This window comes from Acinonyx jubatus, chromosome X, assembly GCF_027475565.1.
Source record: "Acinonyx jubatus isolate Ajub_Pintada_27869175 chromosome X, VMU_Ajub_asm_v1.0, whole genome shotgun sequence".
In the NCBI taxonomy this organism is placed as follows: domain Eukaryota; kingdom Metazoa; phylum Chordata; class Mammalia; order Carnivora; family Felidae; genus Acinonyx; species Acinonyx jubatus.
The window spans coordinates 104,272,655-104,294,648 of NC_069389.1; the positions used below are offsets into that span (position 1 = coordinate 104,272,655).

Here is a 21,994-nt window from a genome sequence, read left to right on the forward strand (position 1 = left end):
CAAATATTCACATGGTTCTGCTGAAGACCAAGACGGAGGAAAGTCAACTCTTATTTTTTTTTTGATCTAGAGGAAATAAGTGCTTTTAAAAAAAAAGACCCTAGTTACTTACCATGCCATTTTGAGGTGGCTCTGCATTTTGAAAAAGACTGATTAATTTCATGATGATCGCTTAGGCTTTCTAGATATTGGTGACATTTAGAAGTTGTATAAAATCTTGTGACTAGATCCTAGGTTTAGTATAAAGCTATGATGAGGTGTTTTCCTTAAATGGAGTAAAATTATTTTCCTGCAGCAGGAGATGCAACTACTATTTGAATAACAGGAAAAAAGTATGGTAGTGGATAGAAAAGCTAAATGGACTGGTGGTATGAAAATGTGAGAGATTAAAACTTTTGCTTTTGCCTCCTTCATTGTTGGAATTGATTACCTTTGGTCCTGTTAAGTGCTTTTGTGCTATTCTCAATTTTATTTTATTGTTATTTTTTTAAGTAAGCTCCACACCCAACATGGGGCTTGAACTCATGACCCTGAGATCCAGAGTCGTACGCTCTACCAACTGAGCCAGCCAGGCACCTCCTGTTCTCAGTTTTAAGTAGGGACTCCTTTATTTCTATTTTGAAGATGGCATAATAAGTGTACCTAATGAGGTACCTGAGATGGCTAACAAATAGGGGCTGAAAATGCTCTCCCAAATACACCCCCGCCAATTTAGGCTGTAGATACTAGACTATATCACTCTTCAAGGGTGTTGCTGCTGTGTGAATAGATGACTCTGAATGGATTTTGGCAGTTTTTAAACATCAAGTTTCTGACTGAGTGTAGATCCAGCACTAGTGGGGAGATTAAGAATGGTATGGTTTGGATTGGAAAGGGTTTGGGTGGTAATATTCACTGAAGAGCCCCAGGGAGATTGCAAGCCCTGGTCACTCCATCCAAAGGTCTAGCCTACCAAGGTGATTGCTTTGTAGGTAACTACATTCATTTGAATGAGTAAGCTCTCATGTGTTTAACAGGTAGTTAAAATTCTTTTGTATCCAGTCTCATAAATGTTTATAGGCCAGGGTTTTAAATGTGGAGGTACCAAGGTGTCTATGAAGGTGTCCATGCTATAGCCATGTGCAGGCAACTACTTAGTCTTCTCGCTAAATACAGGAATTAATGTATCTGAGAACACGATGCAATGTCTCCTATAAGACTTATCCCTTGGGGTACAACCAGTAGAAATATTTGGGTAGAAAAAACCCTCAGGGTAACTAGAGAGTGCTACAATGGATTAGTCAGGCAGAAGGCTGGGATGAACAGTACAAAGGGCCCCTTCCTCCTTTCAGTTGCCCAGCAGATTATTTCCAGTTGATTTTGCGTGTGTGTGTGTGGGGGGGGTGTGGGTGTGTGGTAGCATGTAGTGATAGAGGAGCCTGTTTGCATGAAGGGAAGCAAAGTAAAGTGATTGGGGCTTGTATAAGGGACTCTTGAGTTTCAGGGAAGGGGATATTTGGTTAATGGTACAGAAGGTGAGGGGATATGGATATTAGAGGGAAAGCCTGTGGAGAATATTAGAATACCTTTATATGGGAAATCCTTAGATTAGGACAATTTGCACTGGGAGAACTTCCTCATTAGGGGGTGAGGTTTGGGATATATGATTAGATGGGGATATATGAGTTGAGGGTGCATGGTCAGGTGCGGCTCAGGCCTAGGGTTTGGATTCTGGAGCTAGAAGGTTGTGTGGGCCAGGGTTAGGTAAGATCTCATGATCCCTTTTGCAGCTCCATCCTGGCCCTGGAAATGTCATGGCAAAATTCTGGCTTCCATGCTGAAATATTCCACGCTGGTCACTGGCCCCAAATCTGTCTTTTTCTAGACCTCAATGGTGGGGCCCCTTAGGGCCAGGGCCCTGGCTAGGGTTAAGGTTAGGTCCCTGGAGGCAACAGGGGCTGAACCTCTAAGGGCTCAGTGGTCTCCCCAGAGGGCTGAGTGGAGGGGAGGACTGAGTAGAAGGCATGTGGAAGAAGGCAGAGAGCAACAAGGAAGGTAAGATCTGTGGTAGGGGCTCCATATCTAAAAACCAGGTAAAGTTATCTTTGTTGAGTATGTGTACACTTTCCTACTGAAAAATGATTTTGTGGGGTGCCTGGTGGCTCAGTCGGTTAAGTGTCTGACTTTGGCTTAGGTCATGATCTCATGGTCTGTGAGTTCAAGCCCCGCATCAGGCTGTCTGCTTATCCCGTGCAGAGCCTGCTTTGGATCTTCTGTCTCTCTCTTTCTCTGCCCCCTCCCCTGCTCACATGCTCTCTATCTCTCTCAAAAATAAATAAACATTAAAAAAAAAAAAACACTGATTTTGAGACCTTTTGACCTCTTTCTGAAGGCATTTCAGTGGTTAGGTGGGAGTCCTGGCCTCTTCCCCTTGGCCCATTGGATGTCTCTTGGAAATCCTTGGGGTTGTTTTAGGTGCTGCTTTTCCCAAAGTGGGGTAATGGGCTGGCCTCTCCTTTGATTCCATGAAGTTTGAATGTGAATATCTCTGACTTATGGGAGCTTTACCCAGAACTCTAGATTTCTGTTGGAGCAGTAGGTCCCAAAGTTGGTTTTCTTTACACATTAGTCATCACTGGCTCAACCCTCCTTCTTAAACTGTCTACTGGCCACGCCTATCCTCTTGAGGACAGATTCAGGGCCAGGCTTCAAGAAGAATATTTTCCGGCTCTTTCATTTCTTAAAATCATAATTGCTTCCAGGTCACCAGACAATGTGAACCAAAAGAAGCCTGGGAGAGTACTACCAGATTTAGTTTAAGTGAGACCTTCTTAATCTTGAACTTCTAATTTATTGGCTAGATAGTAAGAGTCCAACCATGAACAAATGGGAAAGGTTTCATGCTATGTGTAAAGGGCCTGGTTGTATCCTGTATGTTGTTCTGCACATAAGGGGTCTTTGGCCACAAAGGAAGCTACATGATTCTGAGGAACTTGTTCAGTGGACAAACACCCTGTCTGGCCATTTTCAAGGTTAATGTTTTACCAAGGTAAAAGACATTTTGTCAGATAGATGCTGTATTACCTCCTTTCGTGTCCTTCTCTTCCTCATATGCACAATGACCATACTTTTGCTTGTAGTTGTTGTGAAATCTGCTTGTTTTGGCATCTTCATTTCAAAACAGAACAGAAAATGTCTACCCAATCTGTAAAATCTTCTTTGAGATTTTAGTGCTGCCTATCCCCCGTTACCAGCTCCCCCTAACCCTGACTTGGATTATAATTTGATGTTCTTCCCCTTTTGATAACATATTCTCTCTAAACTTTTTAAAATGTCTATGTTAAGTGCTTCCCCACAGTGTTTCAGTTTGGCCCATGATGGTGAAATATTTCAGGTTCCCCTATTTCATTTTTTCTTTTGGTTGTTTTATTCTGTGGGCCTCTCTGTTATGCCTTTCACACCTGCCCTTGTCTTCTGGCGGTTATGTTTTTCTTTTGAATTTTTGGTGGGGGGAAAGCTCTCTGCCTCATTATGGTTTGTCTTCTACTACCTGCTTGCCCTCAGCTTAGCTGCTATTTTCACCATTTTAAAGTTATTGTTCTCCTATTAGTCCATTTTCTCTTTGGTTTCCCCTGTTTTGTAATGTAGTGATTATGTCTGACTGCCTCCTCTCTGCTGTCCACTTGCTGGATTCATGCCCTTGGATCTTGGTCAGCCCTCCTTAAGTGTGCATCGGTATGCCTGCTTAATCAAAACATTGTATTTATTTATTTTTTCAGCCCCACTATCACTTTGGGTTGGCAGAGCATGTGCTCTTCTTTGTTCTCACTCTGAATTGGATGTGTCTTTTGAGTTTTCCCCCCCAAAGTAGGGATTGCTCACTGTGGTCCCACTGCCTTGCAGGCAGTGACCGGCATTTGATTCTGGGGCCATGCAGCTGTTCATTTCTTAACAATTACATGGTTGCGGTATCTGGGAAAATCCTTTGAGGTATTTCATATCCTTGTGCCTGTGCTTCCCGGGTCACATCGGGATTACCAGGTTTCTTCCAAGTTCCTTTTAGGAACTTTGCCTTTTGCCTTTGATGTGATGGTTCCCATCACAGAGAGCAAGACACACAGATTGAGAATGCACACCACACATGAATGCAGGCTTTGTAAGCAAAAGCAAGTCAGTACACAAGTGTGTATGCCAGCGGAACCTACCAAGGGTGGTGTGTGTAAGGTTTTTCTGTTTTGCTCACCTCTCTTGAAAAGCAGTGTACGGTGGAGTGGTTACTAATTTGATTGGACATGGTAATGATGAAACGACACCCTGGGCCTACCAGATCAGAATCTCCAGGGCTGAGACTAATGAATCTGTATTTTGAACAAGCTCTTTGGTGATTCTGACTTGGGAAACATTGGTGTACGTTGGCCATCTGGACTCCTCCGGTCCTGTGGACATTGACGCCATCAGTGCCTCTTTGGAAGTTCCCTTTGCTTACTCTCTGGCTCCGGAGGACCAATTTTGCCTTCTTGTGTAGACCACTTAGCTCACTGCCCTCTTGCCCTTGCTTTCTGCCTCTCCCCTCCCCTCCTCCGCAAAGGCTACAGTTAATAGCAGCCGTAGGCCATACATAGGAAGAGGGGCTGAGGAATTCATAACAGAAGAGTGGGAAGCCAAGAGTTAAGCAAATATTCTATCTTCTGGATCTCATGAAAATAGGGGTGCCTTCAGGTAGTCCTAAAATGTGTGATATTATCTGGTAATTATTTTGTTTTTTTCTTGGTTTTCTTGTTGTTGTTATTTTTGCTTTGAGGGGTCTAAAAACTCCTTTATCTAGGTGATGATATTTTATGTGTTGTGTTTTCAAATGCCAGGCCTCATTCTCCCCTCTGATTTCTGTCCCAGGCACTACAAACTACTAATCCCCTCTAAATAGAACAAAAATAAACCCAAGAGTGAAAAAGCAGTGGTGACTTGACTTATATCTGCTGCCTACAGATATTCAGATAGGCACTAAACTCAGACTTTGTGTTAAAATTCATCTTGTGGCAAGTGTAACCCCTTTCATTGCCTGATTTATTCTAATGCTTCATAGGGAGAAAAGATTTTTAAAAAGTACCTGGTGTGTCAGTCAACGGGCTGAGCTGTTGTTTCTTAAACTGGGATATTCCAAGTTAGTCTAAGAAAAAGTCACAACTTGATTGACCAGGATGTTCAGGGATGGGATGGGATCCTGGTGAACTGATATGAAGCAGACAGTCCATCCATTTGTCTTACCCCTTGTTGAAATCTTTCTAAAATCATGCGTTAACCCACATAGCTGTCTTAGGAATGTTAAGGATAGTTTTTAGAAAAAGGTAAAATCATGAGTCTTATATAGATGTAAAAATGAACATGTGTTAAAGATTTTATTTTACTCATTAATCAGCCAGGGAACCAGACAGATGTTCTAGCTGGTTCAGAGAAAAAGTCCAAAAGCACAAATTTATATGGAGTAAAGGAATTGAATTGCAAATGGAGGCAAAACTGGTTTTTCCACAATGGGGAGGGAAGTCACTCCAAACTCTATGGGACAATACAGAGTTTGCATATCCATCAGTTACCTGCAATTTACAGAGGGGCAAAACAACTCAAAGACAATGGACTATGCTGGAATCATGCTGCTGCAAACGACGTGCTATAGGTAACGCATAGTGTTTTCACTGAAGTCCAGCCTTCTTTCCTATAGTAACTAAGCACAAGGGACACTTTTGGGGGGGTTGATTTTCCTTGTAATTTCTCAAGGTCATCACCTCAATTCTCCTCCAGGATTCACTTCCATATAACACTCATTTACTGAAGTACTTACCATATGTAAGACATTGCAGAGGAACCAGAGACAGAAAAGAGGATATTTCTTACCTTAAGTAGCTTGATTGGTGGGGGAGACAGACATGCCATACCCCCAAATAACCACACTGCAGAGAAGAGTAAGAATCAGTGCTGTGGGAGAGGTAGGAATACAACGTTTGAGGAGAACCAGAGAGGGAAGGGTTAACTGATCAGGGGCTGGGGCTTGGGAGATGACATGATGACATTTAAGCCAGGCTTTGAGGGGTGACACAGAGAGGAGGAGGGGCACAGGAGAGGCCATTGCAGGGTGAGGAAGCAGCAAAGTCCTGAAACTGGATGGTCTGTTCAGGGAAGGGTCAGGAGCTGGGACAGTGAGGCGGCAGGGAAACAGCAGGATGTGGCCAAAGAGGAGACCAGAGGAGGTTTGAGGCCAGGTCTTGGAGGGCCCGGAATGCTGTGCTAAGAAATTTGGGCTTGATTCTGAAGACAGGAAAGCTATTGAAAGCTTTTGAGGAGGGCGGGGGCAACATGATCGAACTGGTGCTTCAGAAGATGAATTGATTGTAGAATCAAGAAATTGGAGGCAGAGGGACCAGTTAAGGGGCTATTGTAATATTCTGGGTGAGAGATGATAGAGGGCCTGCATCAGGGTGGTGGCAAGAGGGGCAGGAGAGGATGGAGATGGCATTATTAAGGCTTGACTCCTGATTGGCTGTGGGCAGCCGGTGGGGGGGGGGGGGAGAGGAGTTGAAGACGACACTGCTGAAATTTCCAGGCTGGGGGATAGTGGTGCCATTAACTAAGATAGGAAACACGCTGGGCGTGGGGGGTGGGGAGCAGGTTTATGGGAACAGATAATGAGACACATTGAGTTTGAGACACATTGAGTTTGAGGGGCTCGGTGGACATCCAATTAACAGCAAGTTGCTGGCAGCTGGAAATTCTGGTCTGGGTCTAAGGAGAGAGGTCAGGGATAGAGATACAGATTTGGGAGTCTTTGGTGCAGGAAGGGGAGAATTGCAACTGGGGGAGCTCAGGAGCTAGAGAGGAGAAGGAGCAGGGTACACACACACACACACACACACACACACACACACACACACACAGGTGGAGTGGGGGAGAACCAAGGAGAGCCAGACTGAGCTAGAGAGACAGAAAGAGACATAAGAGAGATAGAGGGAGACAGATGGGGGGGGACTGAAGGCTGAGGTGAGGACAAAGAGTAGAAGGGAGGGGGATGCAGGGGGAGGGAGGAAGGGAAGGAGGAGGAGAGGGAGAAGAGAGGGGATCCCAAGGGAGAAATGAGGATGAGGGGAGCAAGGAGGAAGGTGGAGGAGTGCAGATTGTGCCAAGAGAGATTGGAAAGGGGAAAGAGAAGCAGGGAAGAGGTAAAGAGAGAGACAGATGGGAGAATAACAGTGGGAAGAGGGAGGTGAGGATGAGTAATAGAGGGGAATAGGAAAGAGAAATTGACAGGGAATGGAGAAGAGAGAGAGAGAAGGGGGTAGGGAGAGAGAGAGGGAAGGAAGGGGAAGAGATGGGGGCTCACAGGGGTGAGGAGAGACCAGGCAAGATGAGGGCTGGGTTTCTGGGGTGGGTAGAGAGAGAGAAGAGCCTGGAGAAGCCATCAGGCACTGGGTCAGGAAAGCCAAGAGTGGGGCAAGTACAAAGAAAGCAAGGGCAGAAGTATCCTGCGCCACAGACATGGGGAGGGTGAGGACCAAGATGAGAATGGGAGGCTGTGGCTCTGCTGTCCTTGTACTGCCTGTCTCCCTTGCTTGGAGACTCTGCTGTACCAGCCACCTGGCCTCCTGGCTCTTTCTTGATCTTATCATGTAGCCTCCTGCCCTAGGACCTTTGCATAGATTGTTCCCTCTGCCTGGAATGCTCTTCCCCCAGATATCCACATGGCTCACCCCTTTGCTTCCTTCAGGATGTTTAAATGTCTCCTCAGCAAGACATATGCTGATTACCCACTTACAGAGTGTAGCCCATTCTGCGCGCCCCCCCCCCCCGCCCCACCTCTGTCACCATGGCCCTTAGCTTGTGTTATATACCACCTTATACTATAACAGGAATCATTTCACATGTGTATTGTCCATTTCATCCCACTAGAATACACATTTCATGAAGGCAGTGATTTCGGTGTTGTTAGGTAATTGTTGAATCCCCAGTACCGAGGACAGTGCTGGCATACAGTAGGAGCTCAGTAAATATTTGTTGAATGGATAAGTGCTATTGTGTTGAATGTGGACAGTCTCTGAAAATTATATAAAGAATTAATGAAACAAACCCCTGATGTGACTGTATTTTAGTGATTTACTTCTTGGCAAAGTGGAGAACAGAAAATTCTGATCACTGGAGGGTTCTGTTCAGTTGAGCTTTGATGAAGAAGACTTTATCTAATAAGTTAATTCAAGAGTTTAAGGGTCTTAAGACAAGCTCATTGGGTAAACATAAACCTCTTTTTCTTGATGCCTCATTTTCTCTAGAAGGGTGAATTGGCTGTGCAGTGGTTGTCAACAGCGACAGCTGGACGTTAGCTGCTGAAGGGGGTGGTAGGTCATGGGGATGATAAGACCTATAGAAAGGGACAAGGACAGAAATGTGTGGTTTTTTCACAGACCATTGTTTTTTGTTTGTTCACTTGTTTGTGGCCAGAGTACAAGGGGTATTGCATCTGATTTTTAGGGAACTTTAAACCAGCTTAGATATACGTGTTATATCTGTATAACTCCCAAGTTGAAATCAGAATAGAGTATTTTTGAAGGGCTTATAAAGAAAGCGTGTGCTTCCTCTGGAGAACTTAAATTGGTACATCACTCAAATACTTCAGTACCCGTGGATTTAGAGAGGTTTGAGAAAAAGATCCCCAGTAGTCTTTCAACGCATTGTTCATATATGGGAACAACCCTCTAATTGCAGTTGGTTGGGCTAAATGTGTGTGAAAAAATATACTGTCATCTCGTTTGTCTGGAATAGATTGAATTTCCTTGAACACTCAGGCATATCTGTCTTTAAGATAATTTAAAAATCACTCTAGGTGATTAACAGCATCCTCGTCTCCATCCTGAAACCTATGGATTCCTGGAAAGCTGGTGCACCCTCATCCCCATTTGGACCTTAATTTTCCTTAGCAGGCTGCCTTGTGGGAAAGACTGCTTTAATGTTTTGGTACCATAATTGCCTTTATTTAAATGTTTCCTTGTTAAAGGTGGTTAAAGCAGCTGTCCCTGTTACGAGTTTTGATTTTTCGGAGTTCTTTTTTCCCAGGGGGAGCGGCCACAGCAGGTCCTATCTGGTGGTGAGTGGCTGTCATGATCTCGACAGCACCACTCTACAGCGGCGTGCACAACTGGACCAGTTCTGACCGGATTCGCATGTGTGGCATCAACGAGGAGAGGTGAGGAGGCTGGGAAGGTAGCTGTTGCTGGCTTCCAGTGAGCGGTACCTACTCACCAGAGGGACAGCTGCAGCACTCCCTGGGAGGGACCCTGGGGAAGAGGCTTTGGTTGCTAATTTTCCTGAGATGGGATGGGGCTGGGACTGTGTCAGTGGCCTGCCTTGCCATGACGTTCCTGTTCAGATGAAGGTGAGGAGGCCAGCAGATGACCTTTGTCCAACTAACATTTGTCTACTCATTAAGAACTGTCAGATTGTGGAGTGAGGGGAAGCTCAGACGATTGCAATTTTTATTTGCTGCATCCATGTTCGGTGCTCAAGGATATGCATAAGATATTTTTGGTCCTTGATCTAAGCCTGGAAGAAAGACAGTTTTATTATTCAGCTGTATACTGGGAACTGTTAGTGGGTATTCTGGTGATCAGCGCTTTCCTGCCTCATGAGGCTAATGATGATTCGCAGTGAGATCCTTATGAAGTATCTCAGGAAGATCAAACGGCTTAATGTAGTTGTCATACGAAATTGAGAATTGGTGATACGTGTTTGTCTTAAATTTTCTGTTCACCAAAATGTTTGGTTGACCAAACTATGCCCTTTACTGATCACTCTCCATAGGAAGGACACTCAAAATGGCCTTCAGATTTTATATTTGACTTTCGTGACCCTGGGACAAAGACAGAGATGTGTGATAGTTGCAGTGCCTCTCTCATTTTTAGAAAAGCCAGGCTTGCTGGTGTTTAGCTGTTGTTTCAATCCATCAACTGTTTAAATCCAAATACATCAGGGGCTCCTGGGTGGCTCAGTCGGTTAAGCGACTGACTTCGGCTCAGGTCATGATCTCACGGTCTGTGAGTTCGAGCCCCACGTCGGGCTCTGTGCTGACAGCTCAGAGCCTAGAGCCTGCTTCAGATTCTGTGTCTCCCTCTCTCTCTGACCCTCCCTCGTTCATGCTCTGTCTCTCTCTGTCTCAAAAATAAATAAACATTAAAAAAATAAATAAATCCAAATACATCAGATCAATCCCCTAGAATAAAGAACAATATGGCTTTTCCTAGGATTCAAATCTGGCGTCTCCTTGGGTAAATCTTGGGAGTGTGTGCAATGGGTGTGTGTGCATGTGGGGGAATGTTGGTAATTTCGAAGGGTAAAGGAATGGACGTCTTTGTGTGTATCTTCTTTTTTTTTCTGCTCTTAACAGAACTATATACTTGTCTTAGGTTCAGGTTAGGAGAATAGACCTTTTTATTTTTTTTTAAAGCCATTAGTGCCTAATAGTTTAATGTTCTCTATGCTGAGGAACAAGTTAGAGATGGACTTAAAAGGAATTTAATTTTAGAATATAAGTCAGGACTAAGGAAAATAAGACAAAATCCCTCTTAGATCTGCATTAGAAAGATATTTTCCTTTGGGTGTGAAGTATGTCCTTAGATACTTACTAAGAGATGAACTGGGGGAAGGAGGGTGGTGGTATCGATTTGTATAAGCATTCACTGGCAACTCGTTATAAGTAGTTGAGCCTTGGAGGCAGAGATTTGGACTAGAGCCTTTAAAAAATCAGTGGACAAGTTACCTTGCTTCACTGTCCATGCTAAATCCCTGCTGAGAAAGGAACAGGAAGTGAGTCCCAAACCTGACTTTCCCTCTTTATGGACCTTTCTTGGGATGTTGCATTACCAAATATGCCTAGTGGTTAAGATGACCTTTTAAGCATTGTCACTTCTGATCTCATCTACCCTTTACTGTCACCTTCCTCTACAGTCTAGGCCATGCTACAGCTGATTTCCAAAATGGTATCCCACCTTATTTAAAAATCATCTTCCTCAGCCCTTTACAAGTGGTAGAACTTAGAAATTTTGGGTGTAAAGCTGCACGTGGGGGCTAACTCTTAAAATTGTTTGAGAAACCTGACCAGCTTCATCAGATGCAGTTGAGGACTGTGAGAACAGGGGCAGGGCCCTTCTGGGAGCCCCAGACGGCTGACTCTAGTAAAACCTCTGGCTGACTCTCTGTTTTCTTGCTCGCTTGCTTTCTGTCTTGTATCCATTCATTCCTTCATTCAACAAACATTTATTAAATCCAGCAAGAGCAAACCAACAGTCATGGGACACTGATGGTGAGTGCTATAGAGAGGCATGTACAGGTCCTGTGGGAGTCTAGATGCAAGAATGGCAGACTTCCTGGGGGAATAAGGGAGGGCTTCCCAGAGGCAGTGACATCTGGGCAGGGGGCTTGAGGGTTGAGTAGGAGTTTGAGGTGAGGGTTGATATTTCCCACATGGTGTGTTTCAGGAAGACCCTGGCTGGAATGCAGGTGGTCTTGGGGTGTGCTGGGACTCAGGCAGGGAAAGTCTGCAGGGGATAGAATCTAAGGGGCCTGATGTGTATGGTGTGGTCAGGGCCCAGTGGGAACTGAAAAAGATCTGGTTGGACAGTGGTGCTAGCCCTTAATACTTAGGAAAACAGCCCTGAAAGGTTATGGCCACTTCTGGTTTAAGTTCAACAGAGCCTTAAGCACAATCGCCCAGGGACATCTCTGTTGGGAAGAAATGGTGGGATTGATTTTCAGTCCTGATTGAAGCCTGCTTTGACCCCTGCCCCCTCCTCCCTGCTGCCTGCACTCTCCTAACCTTGCCTGGTTGACCCACTTCTCTTTGTGCACCCCTCCCCTGCAAGCTATTCCTGTCCCAGGCTCTTCTCTCCATGGAGCGATTTAATGTTTGCTTAGCTTTGCACACCCCTCTCCTCTGAGGATTTGAAACGTGGCCACACAACATTTTCCCAGAGCCTCAGGGACTGGTACTCAGGCATGGGTATGGCTGGAGTGGCCAGGACTGCTGCTTCCACTGCCGCTGCCACCCCCAGAGTCTCTGGGCTTGCAGGCTGGATCTGCTGTTTCTGGTGGCTCTTTGAGGGCGGGGTTCCTGCATTCAAGGTGATTTTATTCGGGGGTGGGAGTCCAGCAAGGGCAGGGGGTTGATATGCAGCTAGATCCCCTTTGTTTGGTTGGGAGCCCCTGCAGGTGGGGTCTGCAGTCCCTCAGGTGGGGTTGGCAAGGGGGAGGGCAATGCTGCTTGTTTCCCTTTGCCACCGTCCTCCTTCCAAAACCATCACTGGCCAGTCCAGTTGGAATATGCTTCTCCCTGGCCCAAGGCTGGGAGTATAGGCCTTCCTTTTCTGGTCTCCCAGGAGCTGATGTCAAAGTATGTTTTCCCTTTCCCCCAGGGCCCCCTTCCTCCCCTTCCTCGAGACCCCTGACTGCATCTCCAGCCCTTGCCTGTCCTTACACTCATTTCTGTTTGTCACCAGCAGTCATTGCCAGCAGTGGAACCCTCCCACTTCTGCCAGCCTAGTTACGTTTTAATGGGACCAGACAGACATTTCCCCCTGGTTAGCCCCTTCTGGAGCCCTGAAACAATGGGAAGAGGACTGTGGTGATCTCCCTTGCCTTTTTAGCTTCTCTTGTCCCAGGTACAATTTTGGAGTCCATCACCAGTGCCCTGTTCCAGTGAGAGGGAGGGAGTTAGCAGGACCCTCCCCATTTTTGTGGGGGTTGGCTACAGGCTCCCTGACTGTCCTAGGTTAGGGTGGCTGGTGAGGCAGATGCTGGCTTCTTCCTAGGCTGTTGGAGAGCTGAGGGCAAAGACGCAAGGTGGCCCACCTCCCCAGAGGCACACAGAGCGTTCCTGTGCTTTTCCCCATTGGAGCTGTGCCATAGCACTTCTGTTGGAGCTTTATTCTTGCACCCAGACCTTCCACTCAGCCACTCACCTGGGCTCTTGCCCCATTAGTGTCTTCCCTAGGGCAGAGAGTGACTCTCCTCAAAAAACTAAATTTCTAGTGGGTATTTGTCCTGTCTTGAGCTTCACCTTGTAGTCTTAAGTTTATTTTAAGAGAGAAAGAGAAGCCCAATCAGGCTTCTTGCTGTCAGCTCAGAGCCCACTGTGGGGCTCGATCTCATGAACCATGACATCATGATCCGAGCCGAAACCAAGAGTCAGATGCTTAACTGACTGAGCCACCCACGTGCCCCTATTTTCTAAGATTCTTACTCAAAATCTACAGAAGACTTTTTGAGTAGATTGGAGTTCAGTTAGGTTTTTCTCCTTTGGGACTGAGCTCTCTGGTGTTCAGCCCTTTCCTTTGCAATATACCAACTTGAATTTGGAGTCTGTGGCCTTGCAGGCCACCCTTTGGGATGAGAGTGGATGAAGGAGGAGTGGGGAGCTGGCAGGCATGGCGTGCAGGCAAGGATAGAAATGTAGGAGGGCAGGTGCTGGCTGGAGTTTGGTGGTGCTTTAGAAAAGGGGAAGAGGTGCCCCAGAGGGAAAGAAGTCATGCCCTTGAAATGCCCCTCAGCACCCAGTGACCTGGTGGCCTTGAATCAGTATCATTACGCGCCCTAATAAATGTGTATCTGCTCTAGGCAACCCCATCGGGTGAATAGGTGATGATTCAAATTTAGAACATGACACACAATGGAGGTGGTTATTTGTTTTAGAAAAGGATTACCCTTATGATACCAGCAGCCAACTTCCCTTATAGACTTAAAATAAGAGTGTACTTAAGAGAAAACTGGTTTGCATGCCTTTTGAGATCTTCTGTGATTCATCTCTCCCCTTTTTGCAATGCCCAATACGTGCCGGACGATCACCTTGATGGGTAAGCTCTGGGGACAAAGCAAAGGTGCTGGGCTGTCCTCGACATTCCTGGTGAGAGCCCCAGAAAAAAAGGATACATAGCCCAAAGAGGGGAGTCTAGTCAGATTGGGCTCCTTTACAAGAATTTGCAAAGCTGGGCATGCAGGCTCCGGCTTGTGACTTCAACCCCTCCAGTTGCTTGTAATGTCCTCCCAGCCACCAAGAGAAGTAGGACAGGAAGGTTTTATGGGAACCCAGGCAGGCAGGAGGTGTTCTGCCGAAGGTGGTGTTGGCCCAAAGGCTAGGCCTCATGGCTCTTCTCTGGTTGTGTCTCCCATGCTAGAAGAGCACCTCTTTCTGATGAGGAGTCCACGACAGGTGACTGCCAGCGGTTTGGATCTCAGGAGTTTTGTGTCAGCAGCAGTTTTTCCAAGGTAAGGGGCCATGTGAAGCCACATGTCGCCCGCCAAAGGGCGGAGCCAAACTGCCCCGGGCAATGTGCCCAGTCTGCCATCCCAAGAAGGGGGGCAGGAAGGAACAGGGTATTTCCCAGGACTTGCCGTATGTGAGACAGAAATTGGCCAGCTGCTCTTTGCCTCTGCCGAGACCCGGTTGGTCGAGTTGCAAAGAGGACCAGCAGTCGCTTTCTCCCGGGCCTCGGGACACTTGCGCCATCCGCAGAGAGCTAGCTAAGACGGGCACGCTGCTCTGTCGTTGCAGGTGGAGCTCACAGCAGTTGGAAGTGGCAGCAATGCCCGGGGGGCAGACCCAGATGGCAATGCAGCAGAAAAACTTGGGCACAAGTCAGAAGACAAGCCTGACGACCCCCAGCCAAAAATGGACTATGCTGGGAGCGTGGCGGAGGCTGAGGGCCTATTGGTGCCACTGAGCAGCCCCGGAGACGGGCTCAAGCTTACCACTCCCGACAGTGCCGACGCTGCCAACAGCAGGGCTGACTGCTCCTGGGCTCCCCTCGGCACCCAAATGAGCAAACAAACAGACTGCTCAGCAGCTGGGGTGAAGGCTTTGGACTCTCGGCACGGTGTTGGGGAGAAGAATACTTTCATTCTGGCAACTCTGGGGACTGGAGTCCCTGTGGAGGGAACCCTGCCTCTGGTCCCCACTAACTTTAGTCCGCTGCCAGCCCCCATCTGCCCCCCCGCTCCCAGTTCAGCTTCCGTCCCCCCATCTGTTCCAGATCCATTCCAGGTTCCCCTCTCCGTCCCCACCCCGGTGCCCCACTCTGGGCTTGTTCCCGTCCAGGTCGCCACCTCAGTTCCAGCCCCGTCCCCTCCCTTAGCACCAGTCCCAGCTCTGGCTCCAGCGCCGCCATCGGTGCCCACACTCATCTCTGATTCAAACCCCCTTTCGGTTTCAGCCTCTGTCTTGGTGCCTGTGCCAGCTTCTGCTCCCCCCTCAGGTCCGGTCCCCCTGTCGGCTCCAGCCCCTAACCCCCTCTCGGTCCCAGTTTCGGCTCCTCCCTTGGCTCTGATCCAGGCCCCTGTGCCCCCATCAGCTCCAACCCTGGTCCTCACGCCTGTCCCCACTCCAGTTCTGGCCCCCATGCCGGCGTCCACACCTCCGGCAGCTCCCGCCCCTCCGTCGGTGCCGATGCCCACCCCAACCCCATCTTCTGGCCCACCCTCCACCCCCACCCTCATTCCTGCCTTTGCTCCCACGCCAGTGCCTGCGCCCACCCCAGCCCCAATATTCACTCCAGCCCCCACGCCCATGCCGGCCGCCACACCGGCTGCCATTCCCACCTCTGCACCAATCCCAGCCTCCTTTAGTTTGAGCCGAGTATGTTTTCCTGCAGCTCAGGCACCAGCTATGCAAAAAGTACCCCTGTCCTTTCAGCCAGGGACAGTACTGACCCCGAGCCAGCCGCTGGTATATATCCCACCTCCGAGCTGTGGGCAGCCGCTCAGTATGGCCACGCTGCCAACCACTCTGGGAGTCTCCTCCACTCTCACACTCCCTGTCCTGCCTTCATACCTTCAGGACAGGTGTCTCCCTGGTGTGCTGGCCTCCCCAGAGCTACGGTCTTACCCATATGCATTTTCTGTTGCCCGGCCTCTGACTTCAGATTCCAAGCTGGTCTCTCTGGAGGTGAACAGGCTTCCCTGTGCTTCCCCATCCAGCAGCACCAGCACCCAGTCTGCACCCGATGGGGTCCCCGGGCCTTTGGCAGATACTTCCCTCTCTACTGCTTCTGCCAAGGTGCTTCCAACCCCACAGCCTTTGCTGCCAGCCCCCAGCGTGAGCTCAGCCCCGCCACACCCTGCCAAGATGACAGGTGGTGCCGAGCAGCAAACAGAAGGGACTTCCGTCACCTTCTCTCCCCTCAAGTCACCTCCACAGCTGGAGCGAGAGATGGCATCTCCACCTGAGTGCAGTGAGATGCCCCTCGACCTCTCCTCCAAGTCCAACCGCCAGAAGCTTCCATTGCCCAACCAACGCAAGACACCTCCCATGCCCGTATTGACCCCTGTGCACACCAGCAGCAAGGCCCTCCTCTCCACAGTTTTGTCTAGGTCTCAGCGCACAACCCAGGCTGCCGGTAGCAATGTCACCTCCTGCCTGGGCTCTACTTCCTCGCCCTTTGTCATCTTTCCCGACATTGTGAGGAACGGGGACCCAAGCACCTGGGTGAAGAACTCGACTGCGCTGATCAGCACCATTCCTGGCACCTATGTGGGAGTGGCCAACCCAGTGCCTGCATCCCTGCTGCTGAACAAAGACCCTAACTTGGGCCTCAACCGAGACCCCCGCCATCTCCCCAAGCAGGAGCCCATCTCCATCATTGATCAAGGAGAACCCAAGAGCACTGGTGCCCCCTGTGGCAAGAAGGGCAGCCAGGCTGGGACTGAGGGACAGTCAAGCACAGTCAAACGTTACACGCCAGCCCGCATTGCCCCCGGGCTGCCGGGGTGCCAAACCAAGGAGCTCTCTCTGTGGAAGCCCACGGGGCCAGCAAATATTTACCCGCGGTGTTCAGTTAATGGGAAACCCACCAGCACCCAGGTCCTGCCTGTTGGCTGGTCACCATACCACCAAACGTCTCTGCTTTCCATTGGCATTTCCAGTGCCGGGCAGCTGACGCCCAGTCAGGGGGTGCCCATCAGGCCCACCAGCGTTGTTTCTGAGTTTTCTGGTGTGTCACCTCTCAGCCCCAGTGAAGCTGTGCATGGACTTCCAGAGGGGCAGCCACGGCCTGGAGGCCCCTTTGCTCCAGAGCAGGACACTGGCACAAAGAACAAAACTTGCCGGATTGCTGCCAAGCCTTACGAAGAACAAGTCAACCCTGTCCTCCTGACTCTCAGCCCTCAGACAGGGACCTTGGCACTGTCTGTCCAGCCTAGCAGTGGGGACATAAAAGTGAATCAGGGGCCTGAGGAATCCGAGAGCCACCTCTGTCCTGACAGCACTCCTAAGATGGAAGGTCCCCAGGGGGCTTGTGGTCTGAAGCTGGCAGGAGATACGAAGCCTAAAAACCAAGTGCTGGCCACCTACATGTCCCACGAGCTGGTCCTGGCCACCCCCCAGAACCTGCACAAGATGCCCGAGCTGCCTTTGCTACCTCATGACAGCCGCCCCAAGGAGCTCATCATGGATGTGGTCCCGAGCAGCAAGAGGGGCTCCGGCACAGAGCTTTCACAGCTTGGAAGTCAGGTGGACCTGGGGCGGGTGAAAATGGAGAAGGTGGATGGTGATGTCGTCTTCAATTTAGCCACCTGCTTCCGCACCGATGGCCTCCCAGCAGCTCCCCAGAGGGGCCAAGCTGAAGTTCGGAATAAGGCTGGGCAGGCTCGAGTGAAACAGGAAAGCGTGGGTGTCTTTGCCTGCAAGAACAAGTGGCAGCCAGACTCAGTGGTGACCGATGGGGTGACCGAATCTCTGCCGCCCAAGAAGATGAAGTTTGGCAAAGAGAAGGATGCTGAGGAGCAGCAGCCACAAACCAAGGTCATAGTCCGGAGTTCCCATGGACCCAAGGTGAGTTCTGGGCTGAGGTTGAGGGCAGGGCCGGGACACCAGAGGTCTGCTTTGTCCTGCAGATGTCAGCCTCCCATGGCAGTGTTCTTGAGAAGCTCTGTGAACTGAAGGCTTGTGTAAAGGCTTGGAAGGCTTGTGTAAAGTGAATAATGACCTGCTGTCCCCTTTCTAAGTCACACTTTCCATATATGGTGTTTTAGTGTCAGGAGGGGCTGGCTTGTATTTTGTAGGATGTGGGAAATGATTTGGTCCCCGAGGCCAGGGAAGCCATTGTCCCACATGAGGTTGGAGAGCAGGAGAACGGATTGATGAGGGAAATCAATTGATAACAGGCTCTTCCACACATAACCATTCTTCCTTTTCCTTTTCTGAGATGACTGCTGGCCTTGAGAACTAGAGATTCTCAAGGGGAGGGAAGGGGCCTTGGACAGAGTTGTTCTCTGCACCGCTGGGGGTGCCTGCTTAGGATTAGGCTGGGAGTTTTGTGGCGCCGGAGCCAATTCCAATTCAGCTTCTGGGCTCATCTGCCAGTTTCCTACCTGCCCAGTGCTTGGTGGGAGAGGCAGCTTCAGGTTTCAACCCATCGGGAATGTGGTTTGCAAGGCAGGTGGGTGTCTGCTTCTGGATTCTTCATGGTGGCAGGGTTCTAGGCAAAAAGATGGGTCAAGACGATTCCATTTCAATCCAGTGGTACTCCAGAGGGGATCCAAAGGCTTCTGGTGATCCAGGGAAATTCTTGAAGCACTTGAAGATAAGGCTTCTCAAAAATATGGAGCAATTTAAGGGTGCCTGGCTGGCTCAGTCAGAAGACCATGTGACTCTCGATTTCAGGATCAGGAGTTCGAGCTCCACGTTGGATGTACAGATTATTTAAATAAATAAATAAACTTTTAAAAAAATATGGAGTGATTTCAAGTTATGTTAAGAAGCCTTCAAACTGAATGTTGATACACACTAATGAACAGATTTCTAGCCAGAGTGCCATTAATTTGGGTTTGTGGCAGAAGCTCTTAGTCTTTTTTGGACCATAAAGCATTTTGAGAAGCTGCTAAGACCCTGTTCACAGAAAATGACCTCGGAATTTTGCCAGTAATTTCAAGTTCTTGGACCCATCCCCTCCACAAAGCCAGCCCATGGGCTCTAAATTAAGAACCCCAGGGATAGAGCTTAGGTGGGTTTTCTCAGTGACTTCACAACCACTTCTGTGTGGCAAACATGCCAAGTAGGAGCACAGGTCATGACATAGTAGAGCATATGTATAGCATTTACTCAGGTAGCTGTGATTTGCCCTTGGTAGTAATAAGAAGAAGAATTTAGGGACACCTGGGTAGCTTAGTCGGTTAAGTGTCCAACTCTTGATTTTGGCTCAGGTCATGATCTCACAGTTGGTGAGATCGAGACCTATGTCAGACTCCACACTGAGAGCGCAGATCCCGCTTGGGATTCTTCCTCTCCCTTTCTCTGTGCCCCTCCCCTGCTCATGTGTGTGTGCTCGCTCGCTCTCTTTCTTTCTTTCTCTCTCTCTCTCTCTCAAAGTAAATAAATAAAAGTTTAAAAAAGAACATTAGGGGTACCTGGGTGGCTTAGTTGGTTAAATGTCTGGACTTCAGCTCAGGTCATGATCTCACAGCTTGTGAGTTCCAGCCCCACGTCTGGCTCTGTGCTGACAGCTCAAGAACCTGGAGTCTGCTTCAGGTTCTGTGTCTCTCTTTCTCTCTCTGCCCCTTTCTCTCTCTCTCTCTCTCTCTCTCTCTCTCTCTCTCTCAAAAATAAATAAACATTAAAATATTTTAAAATGTTATTAAAAAAAGAACAGTAATTCTTGTCATTATATGTACTATACACAACATACCAAATGCTTTCTACAGATGTCATCTAACTTAGTCCTTACAATAACCCTATGAGGTGAATGCTATACCCAATTTACAGATAGGAACATGAAGGAAACAGACTGAGTGGGTAAGTTACCCAAAGTGACACAGCTACTAATTGGTAGAGCTAGAACCCCAACTCCAGTCATTGGCTCCAAAGTTCATGTTCATGTTCAGCTCTGCCACACTATCTTCTCTCCTTATGTGTAACTGTTTCACTAACCATTGGCAAGTGTTTGTTGAGTGATTGCTACATGCCAGTCCCTCCCAGGCACTGAGCTACATCTTCAGGAAGGTGGTGCAGGCTTTTGGTGAGGAGTATCGTTTCTGGAACCAGGCACAGTGCCCGAGTTTAAGTCTTGGTCCTACTTTTCCCTAACTATGTGGTTTCAGTCAAATGACTTAATTTCTCTGGCCCTCAGTTTCTTCATCTGTACAATGAGACAATAATAGTATGTCCTCATAGGGCTGTGTAAAGATTAAATGAGGTGATGTTCTGAAATATCCAGAATAGGCAAATTTATAGGGACAGAAAGTAGAATAGTGGTTGTCTAAGGTTGGAGGATATGGGGAAATGGGTATGGGGTTTCCATATGGGGTAATGAAAAAGTTCTGGAACTAGGTGATGGTTACATGACTCTGTGACTACTAAAAACCATTGAATTGTAAACTTAATCAAATGAATTGTATGATATATCTGAATAAATTACCTGTCAATAATGTTGTTGTTAAAAAAAAAAAGAGTAAATGAGGTGACATATTTGAATGCTTAGAACAGTGCCTAGCACATAGTACGTAAGTGTTCGGTAAGTGTTTGTGGATGCTATTGTTATTGTTAGTGTTACCAACAAAATAGATACGGCTCCTGCTCTCATGGAGCTTATGTCTTGCAAGAGACCTGATGACAGGCTGGCACTGCCCCTGACTATATTAGATGAATAGTTCATTGGGCCCACTGACAGATACCCAGGACAGAGAATAAAGTTACAAGATCCGGGGCCTTGTAGCAGCCCTTAGCAGCTTCCTATAATGATTTAGGAAACTTCCACTTTGAGGGGAGAGTAAATAACTCAGATCTTTATTTTCTTGTCTTCCATTTTCCTGAAAAAGAAACTGTTGATAAGCAAAGTAAGATCAGGGCTTAATTCAAAACAGCCCCTGTCAGGGTATGGCTGAGAATTAGAATAGTGTCCTGTCTTCTATACCACCTGCCCTAGGGCCTCATGGAATTCTGAAGGGCTGGCTGAATCATCAGCAAAGGAAGAGTTCTGCTTCATCTGGTGCTGGGTGTATTTTATTGTTTTCTCATCCTTTGGAAAATTCTTTGGAAAACCTTTCAAAACTCTGTTAACCAGAACATTCCTCTTACACGGTCTTCCCATCCACCCAATTTTTTGCCTAAGTTGGAGCATGCAGTGTGTTTTTACTCTCAGTGCTGCCCTTGCAGAACTTACAGACAGAAATCCTTTCTAGATGTTCTGTTTTACTTGTTTTTGTCTGTCTTAGGAAATAAAAGTTAATGGTCTGCACTTGAAATAGCCAGCTAAAGATGATATTCAGAAATAAATAGGACATGTTCAGATTTATGTGCATTTAACTTTATTCCCCCTGACTTAAAGTGATCTTTCTCTGGCCATTCCTAAAGGTGAGATTTTAAGCCAACAGTTCCCCATCTTTCTCTTTCCTCCCCAGTTCTTTTTTTGTCCTAGCACATTGGTTTGTAGGAACTAGCAGCAAGCAAAAGGGGGAAACTGAGACTTGACTTTTTAGCTCAGCCCTCTGCTGAGTAAGAAGCAGGAGTAGTTCACTGGGTAGTAGGAGTCCCTGGAATTTGATGGGGAATGGTGACTCCCTGATGCTGGAGAATTGAGACACCCCCCAACACCGCAGAAAATGTTCTATTGATAAGACATCTGCCATCCCCGTAGCTGGAGCTATACAGTAATAACCTTCTAGAAGGTGGCATGTGAGTCGGCTTGGGGGAAAACAACCCTTCCTTTCTTCCTAGGGCCTGCTTTCGTTGTTAAAACGTTTTGCTTATTCCGCACTCCCTGGATGCTAGAATACTGGAAATCCCTACCTTGCCCTATTTCTTGTTTGGTGGCATGGAGAGACCTCAAAGCTTATGAGGATATGTGGCTCTGTTAGGCTGAGAGAGTCCTTGCGCTGTGTAAGCACGGCCATTGTGCCTATCGGAGAGAGTGGGCTGAGCAGAAAGAGTGGAGGACATGAGCAGGGAGGGAGAAGAGCAAGAGCTGCTGTGGAGAGGCCCAGGTGGGAGCCAAGAGCCCTA

General features: G+C 47.9%; 1 protein-coding gene and 1 non-coding gene across 10 annotated transcripts in view; one reads left to right on the forward strand and one right to left on the reverse strand.

The window, feature by feature from the left end:
- The window catches only part of BCORL1 (BCL6 corepressor like 1), a 64,173-nt gene that overhangs the window by 10,123 nt on the left and 32,056 nt on the right, over positions 1–21,994 (forward strand). For 8 of the 9 annotated variants that reach the window (XM_027054388.2, XM_053201684.1, XM_027054386.2 and 5 more), the window contains 3 exons: positions 9,073–9,202; positions 14,181–14,271; positions 14,558–17,830. In XM_027054388.2, the coding sequence (XP_026910189.1) occupies positions 9,117–9,202; positions 14,181–14,271; positions 14,558–17,830 (3,450 nt within the window). In that variant the 5' untranslated portion in view covers positions 9,073–9,116. Of the gene's footprint in view, positions 1–3,533; positions 5,651–9,072; positions 9,203–14,180; positions 14,272–14,557; positions 17,831–21,994 lie in introns of those variants that run through there. The other variant, XM_027054389.2, reaches the window with a different exon arrangement.
- On the reverse strand, positions 502–574 carry TRNAQ-CUG (transfer RNA glutamine (anticodon CUG)). The gene has a single exon. It is a non-coding gene; the product is annotated as a tRNA-Gln (tRNA).